We start from the raw sequence: 19092 nt of genomic DNA, 5'->3' as shown, positions 1-19092 counted from the left end.
TTAGTTTGAAAACTTTGTCTCGCACGGTTTACAACTGTTAGAAAAAATCCAAATACACCATGTTTTTTTCTAGAGGCATAAAATGAAAACACGTATATCAGGTGATTTCTTGAATTAGTGTGAAGACCACGTATATAATCAAGAATGTGGTACTTAATTTGGAGTGTTTGGGAGTTTTGACTTGGAGAAGTGTTTTTTATGAACAATGATAAGTTGTCATGCAAGTAGAAACATTTTATTTATCTTAATTCAAAAGATTTGTACTGTATTAACCTAGTATTTGGAGGTGTCCACTAGGATATTAAAAATGAAAACCTCGTAAATAATCATGAACACAGCATAACTATCTAAAACACGTAATCAAGATATACGAGGTTATCATAGCTACTTGAACAACGTCTATATGTACTGCAAGGATAATAATTACGAGTTTTTCATAGTTAATATTTGTGTCTTCATTTTAAAAGCAATATTTGAACCATATAACAAAATATTATCTACAATAGACCAATTTTTACAGCGCCTAATAAACGCTATAGGTCTAAGCACAGCTGAAATTGACAACGGACCATATAACAATATTTTTTTCTGTAATAGACCGCTTTTTACGGTACCTTTAAACCCTAGAAATTTAAACGCATTTATTGTAACTAAATATTAACCGACCAGAAAGAAATAAAATTTAATTTGGATGGTTCAGATGTTGACAAAACAATTACATTCTTCAAACACAACCGGAAACTCAATATAATACAATAATATAAAAACCATCACCAATTCGATATAATTCAATACCTAAGCTAAATCTCCGACCCTATAATAACATCCTTTTCACAATAATCCCATTTTACAATCATTGGAACATTTTTAAAACATAAGCTTTATCTCAGTGTCGATAGTACCGGATAGTACCTGATTAAGAATACGGGAGCTGTGTCAGTTGACTTGTGTTCGTTCACAAATTAGATTAATTTATAGCCTAGATTTAGGAGGGAGTAATAATATAAGAAGGTATGTTACTTTTTATCAGAAAAATATATATGCTCTAATCTAATATTTTTGTCTTATAGGTAATAATGTCAAGAGGAAACTTAATGTTAAACCTTGCCCTCAAAGGGAATACAGTTAACGCAGATCGTGTTCATAGCAGTTCTAAATACATTCCAGTTAACAAAAAGTTAACTCAAGGTAAGTTACAAACTAATAGGCCCAGTACTAAGCCTACTTATGCACTAAATGTGTATGATGTTATCAGAAAAAAATGATAGGCTATTTTGCTACATCTTAACCTTCCGATGACCAAGGGGGTGAATTTTGAACCCAATGCATGTTTTTATTTAATTAATTCAGACATATTTTCAATTTTAAACTCATTATTTTTTATTTGAGTTTAATATCATTGTAGATACCCTCATATTTTGTAATAAAAAATATTTTCTATATTTTACGAAAAAAAAATATTTTCTGAATTTGAAGGGAACAAACTCCTTTGGCCTTCCATGTTCCAATTTTATATTGAGTAAATACCACCTATTATGTGGAATTGTATGTAAGAAACATTCCAATATTGAAAAAAAATTGTTTGTTAAACCTGTGGCGACGCAAATTAGTGTATATTTTAAAACTTCTTTAGTTATAAGTTCAGAATGATGATTCCTGTTTTTGTTCAATTGTAATTAAAAATATGTTTTACTAATGTTTATTTATGATTTATTGTTACAATAGTAACATAAAAATTACGAATACATACATTATTTTATTTTTTAAAACAACTTAATTTTTTTGTCAAATGTCATTTTTTACTGGGGGTCATTTTTTACACCCGTTGGTCATCCGTGTAACAAAAAAGGTTGGTCATCGGAAGGTTAACTGAATAATTATATTCCTTATTATTATTACTATAGTGTTTTAATTGTTTCAGATGAAGAAAATCAATCCTACTATGTAGGGCTAAAAAAATAATGAGTGCGCCTGTATTCTTCAGGTGAGAGTGGACTCTAAACAAAGTACAGACTGACATAATTAAGAAATAATTAAAAGACTGAGATAAATAATTAAGACATTTTATTATAGTATTGAGTTTGTTATTTAGATTAAAAGTCAATGATTTTATCGTGTCAAAAATCAATATATAATAATTTCGTCCTTTAATGTTAATTTTGTAAAATATGTCAATAAACTAAATAAATAACTTATTTTTATTTTTTTATATAACCCTTTTAGTATTCAAAATTATGTTAGACAGATATACATGAATCAATAATTAATATTTTAAATATGAAAACCACGTATATATAGAACTTAAGAATGAATATCTCGTAGGTCAGGTAAAAAATTAAATAATAATAATATATGTGCAAAATTTATGTGTAACTATCGAAATGTGTCCATATTAAAAATACGTAAAGATAGTTTGTTGTTGTTGTTGTTGTTGTTTTTATGTTATAATATGCAGTATCAGTTTTTTGCCTCTCCTGTAAAATTGTATTTTATTGAGATACGAAGTTTTCACACTAAGCCATCGATATCACATTGTTGTTAACATTACTGGACCTGATTTAGGTTGAGTTACAATACCACTGTTTTTAAGAATTTTAGGTAAAGATCATTGTAAGTGATATTTCAACAAAGTATGTGTCATTGATTAGGTGTATATAAATGGTAACTAATGACTAAATATCAAAATAAAGAGATTACTATTAGTATTTTTATTAATTTTACAAACACGATTTTTTTACACAGACAAGTATTTAAAAATTAACATAATACATATTAACCAAAAGTAAATAAATTAATATCTATTAGATTTATTTACTACAAAATAAACATTTACATATTATAAAACAGTTTATATTATTTTATTTAAAAAACAAAATTAATCCCTAGCAAACTTTTATTCAGAGTCATCATCCAAATATTGTGTTTGTTGAGAGCGGGGAAGATTCAAATAAAAACTTGCAGTTTTACTCTGGTATAAGTTTACACACAAAGCACCAAGATATTTATATTTTGAAGTTGTTATAGGAAGTAATCCATTCTATGCTAAAGGAATTTGAAGTTCTCATAAATCTTGTATATTTTTATTCCTTGATTTGGTAGCCTTTTTATTCAATTTTGGTTTGTATTCTAGGTTTCTAAATGATAATTGCTCAGAAATAAAATTCTACTGACAATAATTAAGAATATGTGGTTGTTTACATATTTTTATATATTGAAAACTTGGAATTTATCTATGTCTAAATCCCAATTCAGTATTTTGTTTAACATTGATTTAAAATACTAGATATCATTTTGACTTAGATCTTTTAGATCGTATGGTTTTGCTGTGCATTTTCCTGTCTACAGCATTTGCTCTATTCTTATGGCAACCACGCATATCTCCAGGTATACGCCCTCCATCTTCCTGACATATGATTTTCTTTAATGACGTAGTTAACCACATATCTGTTATGTCGTTAACAGGTTGACGGACAGAACGTCTATAGACGTCGAATTTCCATTGATGTAACACGTCTATAGACACGTCTATACACGTTACATTTTCCCCTATTCTACTTTGCACAATACATATAGTGTTACAACACTTGCTTAAACATTTGATGCACTGTCCGTCAATGTGTTAAGTGTACAAAAATGTTTTCTAACAAACTTGGGAGTCGCTGTCGATGTTCTGATAATTGCAAATTATATTCATGTGTCCAGTTTCTTCTGGACTCTTTTAACTTTGCAACCTTTCTCTCTTGTCTGAGAACACATCTACATAAATATTCGCTTTTTTTGCCGTGATAAGCTATTGCCAAAAAAATTATTAAATAAATTGAGTTATGTATTTTCAGATAATTGCATTTTCTGTTACATTTATAGTTTCATCCAGGTCACAATTATTTCATTTTCGTTAATTTTGCCGTTTTTCTATTATATTCTTGGCCAGAGTTCCTCAGTTTCTTCAAGATATTCATTTTGCAATACTTGGGTCCCTTTGTCTCTTCCTTACAAGATTTTTTGGGAACTGTTTTTTTTTTTCGTAGCAGAAGTATCTAATGATGAATTTGTACCTTTATAATGTATGTAGAAGTTTCCGCTGTCGATGTTTCTTGAGCGTGTAATCCACTGTGAACATCAGGTTCCTTGTTTTTATCAGTTAACGTTAATTCGGTCATAAATGATATAGATGTTACAATGTTTTTACAAAAAATATTCATCGATAATAAAAAATTTCAATACTGTAACATTGGTTACAATGTTTTTCTACCAAGTGATCAAAAATTTGCACTTACAATGAGGTTATTTTGTTAAATAACTTTATATTTACATAAGATGGGATAAAATTTTTTAGACCAAAATGAAGGTTATCCTTTATAGATGTCATTGAAGCCATACTTGAAAAACATTGTAAGTGGAGTTACAATCTTGATACAGTGCAATTTTCTTTAACAGAGGTCTTTGTTCTGAAACAGTTTGCAGAGTAGGTATTCACATGGCCCTGATGGTATTCCCTCAGTGCTGCTGAAGAAATGTGTTTGTACGTTGAGCCAACCCTTGCTGCATGTGTTTAACTTGTCCATTTCCACTGGTATTTTTCCCGACTTTTGGAAAGTCAGCTTTCTTACACCTATCCATAAAAGTGGCAATAAGAGTGACGTTCGTAACTATCGAGGGATTAGCATACTATCAGCTATTCCTAAGCTTTTTGATAAATTATTTTCCACCCATCTATCCTGGCACTGTCGCAAAATATTAAATGACGAGCAGCATGGATTTTCTCAAGGTAGATCCACTGTGACCAACCTTTTAACGTATCAGTTTGACCTGTTGAATGCCTTTGAGAGCTCCAAACAGGTAGACAGTGTTTACACGGACTTCTCAAGGGCATCCGATAGAGTTAGTCATAAACATATTGTTGCCAAACTAAGTGCAATGGGTTTGGGTGAGAGCCTTGTAAGATTTTCTTATAGTTTGTTAACTGGGCGTACTCAGTTCGTTCGGATTAACAATTACTTATCTAGCGAGATTCAGGTGCTTTCAGGTGTTCCACAGGGGTCTCACTTAGGCCCTGTCTTGTTTAACTTGTTTATTAGAGACCTGAGTACTATAATATTACATTCTGCACTTCTGGCCTTTGCGGACGATTTCAAATTTTATAAGGTTATTGAGTCCGAACTAGACACTGTACTGCTACAAAAGGATCTAAATAACTTATGTGTATGGTGTACTGATAATGGTCTAGAATTAAATGTTAAAAAATGCTTTAGTATTACCTTCAGTCGTTCTAACAATACCATTGTAAAAACGTATATATTGAACAATACTGTTATTGAATCTGTGGACTGTATTAAAGACTTAGGTGTTTTGTTTGACAAAAAATTAACTTTTATACCACATATTACAGACATGATTAATAGGAGTATGCGAAATCTTGGATTTATAACACGTAATAGTTCTCAACTGTCACCGAATTGTTTTTTAAGGTTATATGTTTCTTTTGTGCGCTCATTGCTGGAATATGCCTCAATTATATGGTCACCTTACTATGATTGTCACATTAGAAATATTGAGTCCGTCCAGAAAACATTTCTTCGTTTTTTGGCATTTCGAGCTCATATCAATATTTGTCAGGGTTTTAACATTAATTATGATCTGGTTAATCAAACATTTAAATTGGATAGCTTGGAAGTAAGAAGGGCTAAATCAGATTTAACAATAATTTATAAAATATTAAATGGTCTATATCATTGCCCAACTATCTTACAAGCTATAAGCCTCAATACTGTCCAAAGACGGGTTTCCCCAATTTTTCGCAAACCTTATCATAATACAAACTATTGCTTTTACTCCCCATTGTCACGCACCTTGCGTCTAATTAATCATAATCAAAACAGTCTTGTGGACAAGTGGACAGTCTTCGTGTATTTAAAAGAAGCATACATAATTCAGTAACTGAAGTAAAGTACTAGTTCCTATAATTTATTAATTATTTATTATTGTTACTAATTTAATTTTGTTGGTTTTTATTGTTGTCATTGTTGTCATCTTTATTATCTTTTGTTATTTGTTATATTATTAGGTTAAAATTGGTTATCTTTACTGTTTACCATAATATTTCATTTTTTTTATACATTTTTTTGTAAATTGGCTCTGCCGTTTATTGAATAAAATAAATAAATAAATAAACAATGTTTTTCATATCAGGTGTCGAGATATACGAGGCTTGTTTTTTATGTAAGTACCGTTTTGCGATTCCGCCGCCGCAGCGCTACGGTCGGCGTTCCGCGCATGAGCGCTGGTTACCTACATCTCTTGTCTACGCACACTGACGCCATTACAGTCTGATTCTTCATTGTATACTTGTTTACTCCAGTGTTTAAGATGCCTCCAACAATCGTGAGTCCCGCTGATTGTGAAGTACGGGCTGTTATACGATTTCTTAGTGCTAAAGGCGTAAAACCGATCGATATTCATCGTGAGATCATTGAAGTTTACGGACAAAACATTATGAGTGATGGAATGGTAAGGAAATGGGTGAGAGCATTTAAAGATGGCCGCACAAATGTGCATGATGAAGAACGGAGTGGGCGTCCTTCGGTCGTTAATGAAAATTTGGTGCAGAAAGTGGACGAAAAGGTGAGAGAAAACAGACGCTTTACAATTTCATCATTGTCCGACTGCTTTCCTCAGTATTCTCGTAGTGTTTTGTATCGCATTGTGACCGAGAACTTGAATTACCGGAATTTGTGATGCAGTGGTTAACAAGTCAGGCGGCAGAATTTTATCAGGAGGGTATTCAAAAACTGGTGCCACGTTATGACAAGTGCCTCAATATTCACGGAAATTATGTAGAAAAGTAGATTAAGGTACAGGCTTTCATGTAAAAATAAAATTGTCATATCTTTGCAGGTCTTTTTCTAATTCCAAAACGGTACTTACTTAAAAAACACGCCTCGTACATTTTTATAAAATGCACAAAATAAAAAAAAATAGACCTTTCTGCACAATAGATCTGCAGAAGAAGTTATATTCTTAAAAAAAAATCATTATTAGGTCATGTAAACTCAACCTACAGGTCTATAAAAAAAAAGACAAGTTTTGTAAAAATATTGTGAATTTTTTGAAGTTTTTAAATTCATTGCAACCCACCAAAAAAATGATTTTTTTGGAGTCGTTGGTTGGGGGAGCAATTTCGGTTCGATTTATATAAAAAATACTTACATTGACTTGCATAACCACTTCTGCGATTTGTTCTCTATTTCTACTAGTTGGTATACCATAAACTTCAGCCTTCAAATTAGCTGCAGCAATAACATAATCCAAGTGCAGGGGATCATTTACGTCAAAAGTAAGCGCTTCTGGACATCTCTTCGGTCCCGACCAGAACAACTGCCCCGTACTGGTTAATTGATCAGGAGGAAAGTTGAACAACAACTGCCTAATTTGGTTGGAATACTGTTCTTGCCAATGATTACGTGCCCAAGCGATGCAATCATTTAAATCTTTAGGTCTCTCATCAATTAAGGCAGCCTTTACGGATTCCAATACCTCTAAAGGTTGTACACCAGGTAGCTTAACAGTCCTATCGAGGAAATCAGGGTCTGTTATGTACAACGAAGCATTTTCGGCATTTTGTTTAAACAATCCTTCAAACATATCCCTTGCCCATTGTAGAGTATGTTCGATAGCATTGGGGAAATTCTTTAAAGTACAGATTGGAATGCTTTTCTCTGGAGGATCTTGAGAAGAACTGTATGATTCAGAGAGGAAAGGTGCCACCACTTGAGTATTTCCCTTAGTTCCTAGGGTTCCAGACTCTAGAAGAGGCTTGCGGTAGTAGACACATCTTCTATCCATATAAATTCTAGCATCTACATTATCCAGTGCATTAGCAACTCCATCAAGCTTTTCAAAGAAATCGTCATTGTAGACACTTTCAGTTTCGGGTCCAACACGATTTTCATGTGCAACAACATTGATATCAGGATTCATCTTTTTAATGACCTGAAAAAAAATGTTATTTTATCTTTATCTTATTACTATTTTTGCAGGCATATGCATAACTGACTGTGTAATGATTTATGTAACCCAATACAATCAGAATGATCTCGAATAATGTGAAATAATTTTGTCATCTGCATATTATGCTAAGATTTCACAGTCAGTCAAGAATCTAATAGCATTATCAACAAAAACTGCAAAGAGAAGACGTCCCATATAGGCACCTTGGGGCACTCCAAAACTTGGAACGTATTCAAGCTGAAGTAAAGCTCTTAAGTTTGACAAACAAAGATCGATTTTTTTTTGGCCTTCGGGCTCATGTAGCAAATGTGTAACCTATTCTAACTAAACTAACTACACTAGTACTGAACAAAGATCGATATTGCATATAACTTTTCAATCAGTAAAGAAATTAGCCAGGCAAACCGAAAAATTCCAATTTATGCAATAAAAGGCAATGAACTACCCTGTCAAATGCTTTAGACAAGTCAATATAATTGGAATCTACCTTAAAACTGTTTTCCAATGCATTTATAATGTAATGAGTGTAAACCAGTAGATTGGTAGAAGTTGAACAACCATGCTGACTAGTTTGAAACTGACTCTTCAGATTAACTGCCAAAAACTAACAGGTGGGATGAAAAGTTCGTAGGCTGACACATAGATGCCACTACCGGTATTAAATCCATATGACTTTTAGACACCACTAACCTTCAAAAGATGCGTGTATACATTTGACAGCTATCGAACTATTAGTTTATGAGATATAGCATTTTGAGTGACGCAACTTGTGTTTTAATAAATGAATAAAAAGGAATTTTGTGTCTTAATAAAGCATTGCTTATTGGCGAAAAAAAAAATACTGTTGAAGCCAAGGCTTGATAAACATTATTCAGACTCTGCACCAGGAAAATCAACCATTGAGAAATGGTTTGCTAAGTTTAAACGAGGCGAAATGAGCACTGAGGACAATTCACGCAGTGGGCGCTCCAAAGAGGCTGTTACTGAGGAAAACAAAAAAAAAAAAAGTCCACAAAATAATTTTGGAAGTGAAGTTGTTCGAGATAGCTGAGACTCTCAAGATATCAAAGGAACATGTTGGATATATTGTGCATGAATATTTGGGTATGAGAAAACGCTATGCAAAGTGGGTGCCACAAGAACTCACAATCGATCAAAAACAACAGCAAATTGATGGTTCTGAGAAGTCTTTGAAGCTCTTCAACAGTAATAAAACTAAATTTTTGACAAAATTACAATGACAAAAAATTACAATGTATGAAACATGGCTCCATCATTTCACACCAGAGTCCAATCGACAGTCTGCCGAGTGATGAACCGACTCCAAAGCATGAAAAGACACAACAGTCGGCTGGCAAGGTTATGGCATCAGCATTTTGGGATGCACATGGTATAATATTCATTGACTATCTTAAACAGGCAAAAACCATTAGCATTGACTATTACATTGCGTTATTGGAGCGTTTGAAGGATGCAATCGCGAAAAAACGGCCCCATTTGAAGAAAAAGAAAGTGTTATTCATCAAGACAACACACCGTGTCACAAATCGATGAAAATGATGGCAAAATTTCATGAATTGGGCTTTGAATTGCTTCCGCAGCCACTGTATTAACCAGATGTGGCTCCCAGCGACTGGAGAAGAAAATGAATTAACTAGACCCCCAACGCTAGAGGAGGTCCAAACGGCAATCCACATACAAAAAAGCCATAAAGCACCGGGAATAGATAAAATACCGGCAGAACTACTCAAGCAAGGAGGAAGGAATTTGACACAACAGATGTATCAGCTAATACGAGAGATATGGATAGAAGAAGAAATCCCCCAACAATGGAAGGAAAGTATAATCTGCCCTATTCATAAAAAAGGAGACAAGCTGTTGTGTGAGAATTATAGAGGCATCTCTTTACTTTGTTCGGGATACAAAATATTCACAAACATCCTTAATCGAAGACTTCAACCTCTCACGGAAAAAATCATCGGGGAATATCAAGCAGGGTTTAGGCAAAATAGATCTACCATTGACCAACTATTTACAGTTAAACAAATACTAGCCAAAGCATGGGAATATGACATGGATGTTTACAATCTCTTTGTAGATTTTAAACAAGCCTATGATTCAATAGTTAGAACAATTCTACCTAATATATTGGAAGAATTTGGCATACCATCAAAATTAATACGACTAGTGCAAATGACAGAAACAGAAGCACAAGTATGTATTCAAGGACAGATCACTGATGCGTTTACGATAACGCAAGGACTGAAACAAGGCGACGGACTGGCTCCAACGCTTTTTAATCTTGTTCTTGAATATGTAATTAGACGGTTGACGGTAAGCGGAAATAACATACTTACAAACAAATCTACCCAATTAGCAGCGTACGCGGATGATATAAACATAATGAGCAGAACAATGAATGCAGCGGAAGAAACCTACGTTGAGTTGAAACAGAGTGCAGAAGCAGTAGGGCTAGCAATAAACACAAATAAAACAAAACTACTCATACAAACCAGATCAAATAGACCGGCACAACAACACTTTATTGACGATACAGAACATGTGAATAGATTCACGTACCTAGGAATGGATCTGGTTGCAAGCAGTGAAGAAGAACCGGAAATAAATAGAAGGCTTGTACTGGCAAATAAAGCCTATTTCGCGATGGGCCACATATTCAAATCGCCAGACCTACACCGGAAAACAAAACTCCGGGTATATAAAACAATAATCAGGCCCATAGTAAGTTATGGCTGCGAAACATGGGTGGTGACACAGAAATCTGCCAATGCATTAGATGTGTTTGAAAGAAAAGTATTATGTAGGATACTGGGCCCAATAAGGGAAAATAACAACTGGCGAATTAGGTATAATAGAGAAATATACGAGCAATATAGCGAACCAACTCTAGCACAACACACTAAACTGCAGAGATTACGGTGGGCAGGGCACGTGGTCCGCATGCATGAGAATAGAATCCCCAGAAAATTGCTGAATGCAAGAATGCAGGGAAGAAGACCGGTTGGAAGACCTAAAAAGAGATGGGAAGACGAGGTCGATGAGGATGCCAGGAACTTCCTGGGAACGCGTTCATGGAAAAGAACAGCGGTAAATCGAAATGATTGGAGAAGCTTATGAAGGAGGCCAAGGCTCGATTTGGGCTGTAGTGCCATTGGATGGATGGCTCCCAGCGACTACCACCTGTTCGCTAACCTCAAGAAAATGCTCGCTGGAAAGACATTTAGCACCAATGAAGAGGTAATCGTTGAAACTGAGGCTTATTTTGAGGCTAAAGATAAATTATTGTACATATTATAAAAATGGTATTGAAAAGTTGTACGATCACTATAATCATTGTATCGCCCTCGAAGGTAACTATATTGAATAATAAAATCAAATTTTATCAAAAAAAAAAATTTTTCTATGTTAGCCTACGAACTTTTCAGCCGAACGATTAAGTCACTAAGCCTCGAAAATTTTAGGAATAGCAGAAAGAATAATTATAATGGAACAATAAATTAGAAATCAATGATTTATCACCAGATTTGTGTATGGGCTTAACCATAGCAGAGTTGTATATAAAGAGAACGAACAATTCCTTAAAAACAAGCTAGACATTCATAACTGGACCTAGATCTTTATTGGTAGTAAGACACAAATGTCACCAATTTTAATAGTTAAGGAGTGAATAATGCTGTGACTGATCAGGTCTATGAACTCATCTATATAGGAAAAAGAAGGATTATGGACACTGCTGAAGAAATTGGTAAAAGCATTAACAATTGACTGTGGCTCACTAAAAACAGCAAATTAAAATAAAAATTAGTTTCTTTTGTTGTACTCACCTTTGCAGCTGTGGCAGATTTTGGTTGTTGGACGTTATGTGGTCTGAAAAGGAACTGCCTGTTCAAATTAGATTTTTCAATTAAATCCATATCAGTTACTGTAACTTCTCCTTGTGTTCCTACACCCATCATAGCAAAGTTCTTCAACAATTCACAACCAATAGCTCCAGCACCAACAATAAAATATTTCAGTGATGCTAAAAAAATATGAAAATTTAAAATATTAAAAAATTAATACATTTCAATGAAGAATTTACGCTAAATTCAAATAAGACATGCAGTGCATGTAAACAAAGATTACAGTTAAAGGTATTCAAAACATATCTACTCGTTCCATAGTAACAGTATATTATTAACATCACGTTATCACTTTGTCACTTTTCTCGATTATTATATTTTATTGTATAGTACAGGGTTACTTACACAATTGACCATCATTTTTTTTGTGTGAAATTATTTTTTATTGATTCAAATGACAAAAATGTGAAAATAATCAAAATTTCAGAATCCACTCACTTTAGCTCGATGTGGCCACCTTTTGCCTTGACTATGGCCTTCAAACGATCACAAAACGAGTTGCATGCTGCACGAATGTGATCTTCCGATATTTTGGCCCTCTCACATATAATTGCTTTCTTCAGCGCATCCATACTGGCATATTTTTTAGTCCTCACCTTGCTCTCCAAAATGGACCAGATGGAATAGTCCATCGGATTTGCGTCTGGTGAATTCGAAAGCCATTGTGTGGATGAAATGAAGTGTGGAACATGGCTTTTGAACCATTCCTGGTTCACAATAGCTTTATGAGACGGTGCCGAGTCTTGTTGGAACGTCCATGGTCTACAACCGAAATGTTTGCATGCCCACGGCTCTAAAGCAGCTTCTAAAACATTTTCTCGAGAATAAGTTGCATTGACTTTGACACCAGATTCAATAAAAACGATTGGAGAGCGTCCATCGGCGGTTACAGCTGCCCATACCATTACTTGAGACGGGAAATTACTCCGGGTGGCCGTTCGTAGGCTCAAACTTTCGTAGGTGCGTTCGGTCTCAAGTAAACACGATCATTTGAGCCACGTCCGTGCAGGCGTAACAACTCCTTTACTCTTTCAAGCCGAACTTTTTTTTGCTTTGGTGTAAGATTGTGTGCTTTTTGGAACTTGGCTTGACCTTGAGCTCCTTTTTCAATATTCGTTGAATGCTTCACTGGGATATTTTCAGCTCTTTGGCCATTTGATTACCACTACGACGTGGATTTCGCTCGAGTCGAGCCTTCACTTTCTGAACCATTTCAGGTGATGTTGCTGTTTTTTTTTCGTCCACCACCGCATGCAAATGCACATGCAAATGCTTTTGACAACTTATAAAATAATACTGAAGTGTTATCAGGCCAACTTTGATGTAGCTGTCATTATCGATTTGCCAGATGTATCGATGTGAAGTTGGTAACAGTTCAATTGCGTAACCCTGATATAAATTACTGTAGTCGCCGAATATAAGACTTGCAGTGGCATGGCAACGAAATTGCATGGATGCCCTAGTGACATCTACTAGAAAAAAGTTTAAGTTTTTAATCTAATAGCACATCAAACAATATTTAAAATACCATTTTATATCCTACCAGATTAAAACAATGGAAAACGTGATTTTTTTACATTCAATTATTGATTGAATATGATTACAATCACTTGACCATTATTTATGCCATTCACATTTAAATTTATAATTGATGAGCCTACTTTCATTTGAGGCGCTCAGAGCAACAGTGGCCTAACCCCAAAAACGAAGTTTTGAGATAAATGCAACCTTTGCATTCATATTTCCATTGTGGTTATGGGATGGCGCTACAAATTATGCAGTGCCATTTAGCCAAATATAGAGGTATAGTCGATTTGCTAATCTGAGACACAACTGTCTACACTACAATCACAATAAAAATGCACTATATAGAGATGAACAAACCAAGACACGTTGAATGTTCGAGGAGCACTCTTAAATCGGTGTGCGGATTTCGGAGTGCTCCTCATGCTTGTTTATTTCTAGTGCACTTTTATTGTGATTTCAGTGTCGACAGTTGTGTCTCATATTAGCGAATCGACTATAGGTTGTGTAGACCCCTGTTAATTCGAAGATTTAATGTTGCTTCTTTTATTAATATATTAATCTAAACACGATCAATTTGTGGCTTAGGCCACTGTTGCTCGGAACACCTCATTTTTCCTTAGAAGAACTTGATCAACTTGGAAGCATACCGCCAATTTATAATAACTAAGGAAGTGCTTTATAAGATATACGAATCCGTATAATTATAGCTATTACATTCTACACACCTAACTTCTTTTGGAATTCTTTTCCAAAAACAGCAACTTGGCCATCATATCTGCTACCAGTGGGTGCAGCTAGTTCTTCAGTGATTTCTGATTTATCTTGTGGTAGGCATTCTATGGCATCATAGTAGAACCATTGGAAAATGGGATGGAATTTTCCAGAACATGCCTTCATTACTTCTTGGGCTACAATACCACCAATAGTAGCATTTATAGGATTTAAATCTCCAGCCGATACCTAGAAATAAGTTCATTTTATTAGATATGGATCATTAGATACTCATACAAGTGAACATAACCAATAGAAAGTTTTACTTCAATAAAAATAAAAATAATATTAAAATAAATAGTCCAAGTGGACGGCGTTATGCATAACTCGACCAAGCGCCAAAACATAGTTTTGAGATAAATGGCTTCAAAGTTTTTCGTTTCTTGGTTGCTTAATGGTCGCTTAACGGTAAGTGGATTATTGTCGCTTGGTTTAATTTTGTTTTTCTTAGAAACCGTTAATGTGACAATAACAGGGATTTTTTCCAAGATAATTTTAGCTATGTGTCACCAGAATCCGCTGTTATCTCTATATTAAAGAAATGGCGCTTGGTCGAGTTATGCATAACGCCGTCCAAGTAATGAAGCTTAAAATAGGACAAAACCTCGCAATTTTTACAGAATGGATCGATTTGCTTGAAAATTTGAGAATAAGTAGCGATAGTCCAAGGATCAAAATCTATATGATGCCAAAATGCGATTTTACCATGGGGGTGGTTGCCCCCCCATCTCGGGGGTGGAAATTTTTTATTATATTTTGACCACAAAAGTTAATAAAAGCTTTCATTCTAAGCAAAAAACGTTCTATTCATTTTTTTGATACATTAATAGTTTTTGATTTATTTGCTATCGAAAGTGTTAGTTTTATATTGAAAAAATCAATGTTTTTAATCAGTTTTCTGATAATAACTCAAAAAACTTTATTAAAACAACTTTACCTACCAAAAATGTACCTCTTAAAAAAATAAACAAAACCATTTTTTTTTTAATTTTTTTAGGACCAATAGTAATTGAGCTATACTTTATTATATTGATGCCTCAGAAGCCACTCGGTGTAAGTCAATAAGTGTTTAAAATGAGATAATAAGATGTTTCTGAATGTAGTTGCAGAAATATAAGTAATTATTAAAAACAAATAAACCGTCTATATTTATCATAATATGGGTAACATATTCATAAATACAAACAAGAAAATAATAATATTATTATACAGTGCTAGTCAAAAGACTGTACCCCCCCTCGTATCTTTTGAACGGTTATACTTATAATAGTGGAATTTGGAGGGAGGAAATAAACGGATATAGGCTTCTTAACTAGTCATGACAGGTGACGTAATAGTGACAGATGACGTTACAGCGCCACTATGACAGATAATTTTAAATGGGACCTTATGGCAAGTGATACCTCGTTTGAAAGGTATTGAAAATACCTATCCAGTCATACTAATTTTTTTGGGTTTAAGTTGATTTTGATTTTGGTGAATAAATTAAATAAATATAACATTGTAGTTTCGTATTTAACTAATAAAAATTCAAATGTCCGCCTATGGTTTTTTTGTCAAAAAAGTTGATGCTTTTCAGTTCTCTAGTAGTTTTTACGTCAACGTCAACCTTTTTGACAAGTAATCATAGGCGGAGGTTTGAATTTTTATTAATTAAATGCGAAACTACAATTTTATATTATTTCATTTATTCATCAAAATGAGCTTAAACTCAAACAAAATTAGTATGACTGAATAGGTATTTTCAATACCTTTCAAACGAGGTATCACTTGCCATAAGGTCCCATTTAAAATTATCTGTCATAGTGGCGCTGTAACGTCATCTGTCACTATTACGTCACCTGTCATGATTGGTTAAGAAGCCTACATCCGTTTATTTCCTCCCTCCTAATTTCACTATTATAAGTATAACCGTTCAAAAGATACGAGGGGGGGTACGGACTTTTGACTAGCACTGTATATAATAATGTATGTTAAACTTCAATAAGTCAGTTTTAGGGAGAATTGACTTACACCGTTTGACTTCTGAGGCATCCATATGTTAGCTCTTCTTCGTCAAATGCTAAATATTGTAGTTTGAAAGTCAAAAGACGGAAAAAATATGCATTTTTCGAGGATACCTTGTTCAAACTAATTTAAAGTATTTAAAAATATCTATCTCCAGAAATAAAAAATAAGTCTCTAGCTCAAAAATTAAGTTACTTATAATGAAAAGAATGTCAGTCCCTATTTTTTTCAGCAAAAAGTGATCGGAAACAACCCCCTCATCACCACCCTAATTAAAATTAATCATTTACCTAATTTGGTCTTCTTTATTTATGTATTATTAATAGGTTCTAGAAGTTTGATCGGCTTAGAATGATTAGTTTAAAAAAAATGGAGTTAAAAGCGAATAACGAGCTTTTGTAGTTTGGTAAAAAATGCCCATTTCTTCAGAATAGAAAGATTAGCCTCAGAGATACAAAAAAATATTTCAATATGAAATTGTGGCTTATTTGATTTCCAAGAACTTGGTTTACAAAAATTTTTTCTACCGCAAAAATTGAGTGAGCTATTGACAATTAAAACTTGTAATAACATGCAAAAACCACCTATACGAACCCTTTCAAAGTCACCTCTTTTTGTGACTGAGGATTTTGAAAGGATTTAATATCAATAGCCTTATAGACCTTGTAAAAACCTACAAAATTCTTTTTTACCAAACTTTCTAAGATAAAAAATAAAAAAGTTATGGCTAAAAAATGAATATATTTTTTTGAAAAAAAAAAAAGAGGAGAAATCCTATTGGAAGCATAATAGTATAAGTTAAAGGTGTTTTTAGTCGTTGGCCTTATTCATTCTTCTTTACTTGTTTATTTTTAATAGATTCTAGAAGTTTGGCTACCTTAGAACAATTAGTTTAAAAAAAAAATGGAGTTTAAAGCGAATAATGAATTTTTGTAATTAGGTAAAAAATGCCATTCTCTTCAGAATAAAAAGATTAGCGTCAGAGATACGAAAAAATATTTCAATATGAAATTGTAGGTTACTTATTTTCCAAGAACTTGGTTTGAAAAAATTTTTTCTACAGCAAAAATTGAGTGAATCGTAAATGAGTATACCATCGAAAAACATTGATTTTTAGATATAAAACTAACACTTTCGATAGCAAATAAATCAAAAACTATTAATGTATCAAAAAAATGAATAGAACGTTTTTTGCTTAGAATGAAAGCTTTTATTAACTTTTGTGGTCAAAATATAATAAAAAATTTCCACCCCCGAGATGGGGTGGCAACCACCCCCATGGTAAAAGCGCCTTTCGGCATCATATAGATTTTGATCCTTGGACTATCCACTACTTATTCTCAAATTTTCAAGCAAATCGATCCATTCTGTAAGAACTGCAAGGTGAAAAGCTTCGGTTCCTGGACTAAAAACTTTTATTGAGACCAAGTTTATGGTAACGCCTTCACAGAGTCTATAATTTGTAAACCATACGAATGCTGAGGAAAGAAGGCTAGGAGAAATCTATGAATTGCATCTCACTTCCTGCCTGCTCAGCATTTCAATAATTCCAGCGAAAACTTGGTCCCACATACTCTGTTAGGAGTAACCTAATAGAAATAAATATAAGACAGTAAGATGGTGAAGGCAGCGCAAGAGCATGTGGTATAACCATGTAAGACAAATGGATGAGAATAAGACTCCTAAAAATTGCCCTAGAAAACAACCCGCCCGGTTCAAGACTCCAGAAGACCACCTAAAAGATTCTACCTCCCAGGAAATTAACCCGAGGCAGCTTCAAAATTAAACAGATCGAAAGATCTCCAAGAAAAAAAAGAAGAAGATAAGACATCTCCAGTTTTCGTTTTACAGCAAAATGATTAAACTTATTATTTCTTTTCATTTCTATAATTTTGGAATTACACCTTGAAAGAGAGCCTTAGATAGAGTTAAACATTTTCATTATCAAAAATAAGGGACATACCATTCTGTCACAATTCCTCATATTGGGTGACTAATATCTTGATGTTGAATATGACCAAACCATCTTAACCTATGCTCTCTCACTTTAGCATCAATTGGTGTGACTCATAGACTTCCCGTAATATATTCATTATTAAGTTTATCCAATTTTGTTACTCCACTTATCCATCTAAGAATTCTCATTTCCACTACATGCATTTGCATTTCCTTTTTAACTGCTGAACATTCAGTTCCTTGCATCATAGATGGTTTTACGGCTCTTCTGCTGCAAGCAGCTATATCTACCTATTTCTCCATTAATCTGTAATACTGATCGTAGGTATTTAAAACTATTACTGTTCACAATCATTTCATCATCCAAAGATATTATTTTCTTTGTAGTAACTCCATCTTTAAATGTACATTCTAAATACTGTTTTTGTCCTACTATCAGAGCTATATAAGTATTAAGTATTTTAGTACTTTAAGTACTATAATTAAGTAAAGGCTTAATTATAGTACCTATTCCTTTTAAAATATTCTAAAACTGTTAATACACTTGTTGATGACTCCCTATTCCAGGGGTGGGCAAATACTTTTAAGCGCGGCCAAAATGAAATTTTCAAAATGTTTCCCGGGCCGGAGTACTGTACCGCCACCTACGCTGTGCACATGCGAATATTTTGGTCGAATTTTGCCCTGCCCAAGAAATTTTTTTTACAAAAATACTTCTTCTTCTTCTTTTTGTATAGACATGACTCTGTCTGATTTTTAAATGTGCCTCCAGTAAGTTGTCGTTCCATAGTTTTCTTGGTTTTCCCACTGACCGCCTTTCTATTGAGGAACCGTCTCTCGCCGTCCTTATAGTGCTCTATTTGTGGTCATTCGGCTTATGTGGTCATTCCATTCTACTCTT

At 33.7% G+C, this 19092-nt stretch overlaps 1 protein-coding gene across 1 annotated transcript in view; it reads right to left on the bottom strand.

The window, feature by feature from the left end:
* Window positions 1-19092, bottom strand: part of LOC114340311 (ubiquitin-like modifier-activating enzyme 1) — a 36292-nt gene that overhangs the window by 4301 nt on the left and 12899 nt on the right. The window contains exons 2-4 of the mRNA XM_028291051.2: window positions 14183-14417; window positions 11853-12049; window positions 7207-7989 (exon numbers count right to left, since the gene is read on the bottom strand). Of these exons, the coding sequence (XP_028146852.1) occupies window positions 7207-7989; window positions 11853-12049; window positions 14183-14417 (1215 nt within the window). The remainder of the gene's footprint in view (window positions 1-7206; window positions 7990-11852; window positions 12050-14182; window positions 14418-19092) is intronic.

Source organism: Diabrotica virgifera, chromosome 8 (assembly GCF_917563875.1).
Source record: "Diabrotica virgifera virgifera chromosome 8, PGI_DIABVI_V3a".
NCBI lineage: Eukaryota > Metazoa > Arthropoda > Insecta > Coleoptera > Chrysomelidae > Diabrotica > Diabrotica virgifera.
Note: the sequence above shows the minus strand (reverse complement) of the source record. Positions and strands in the feature narration are given on the sequence as shown.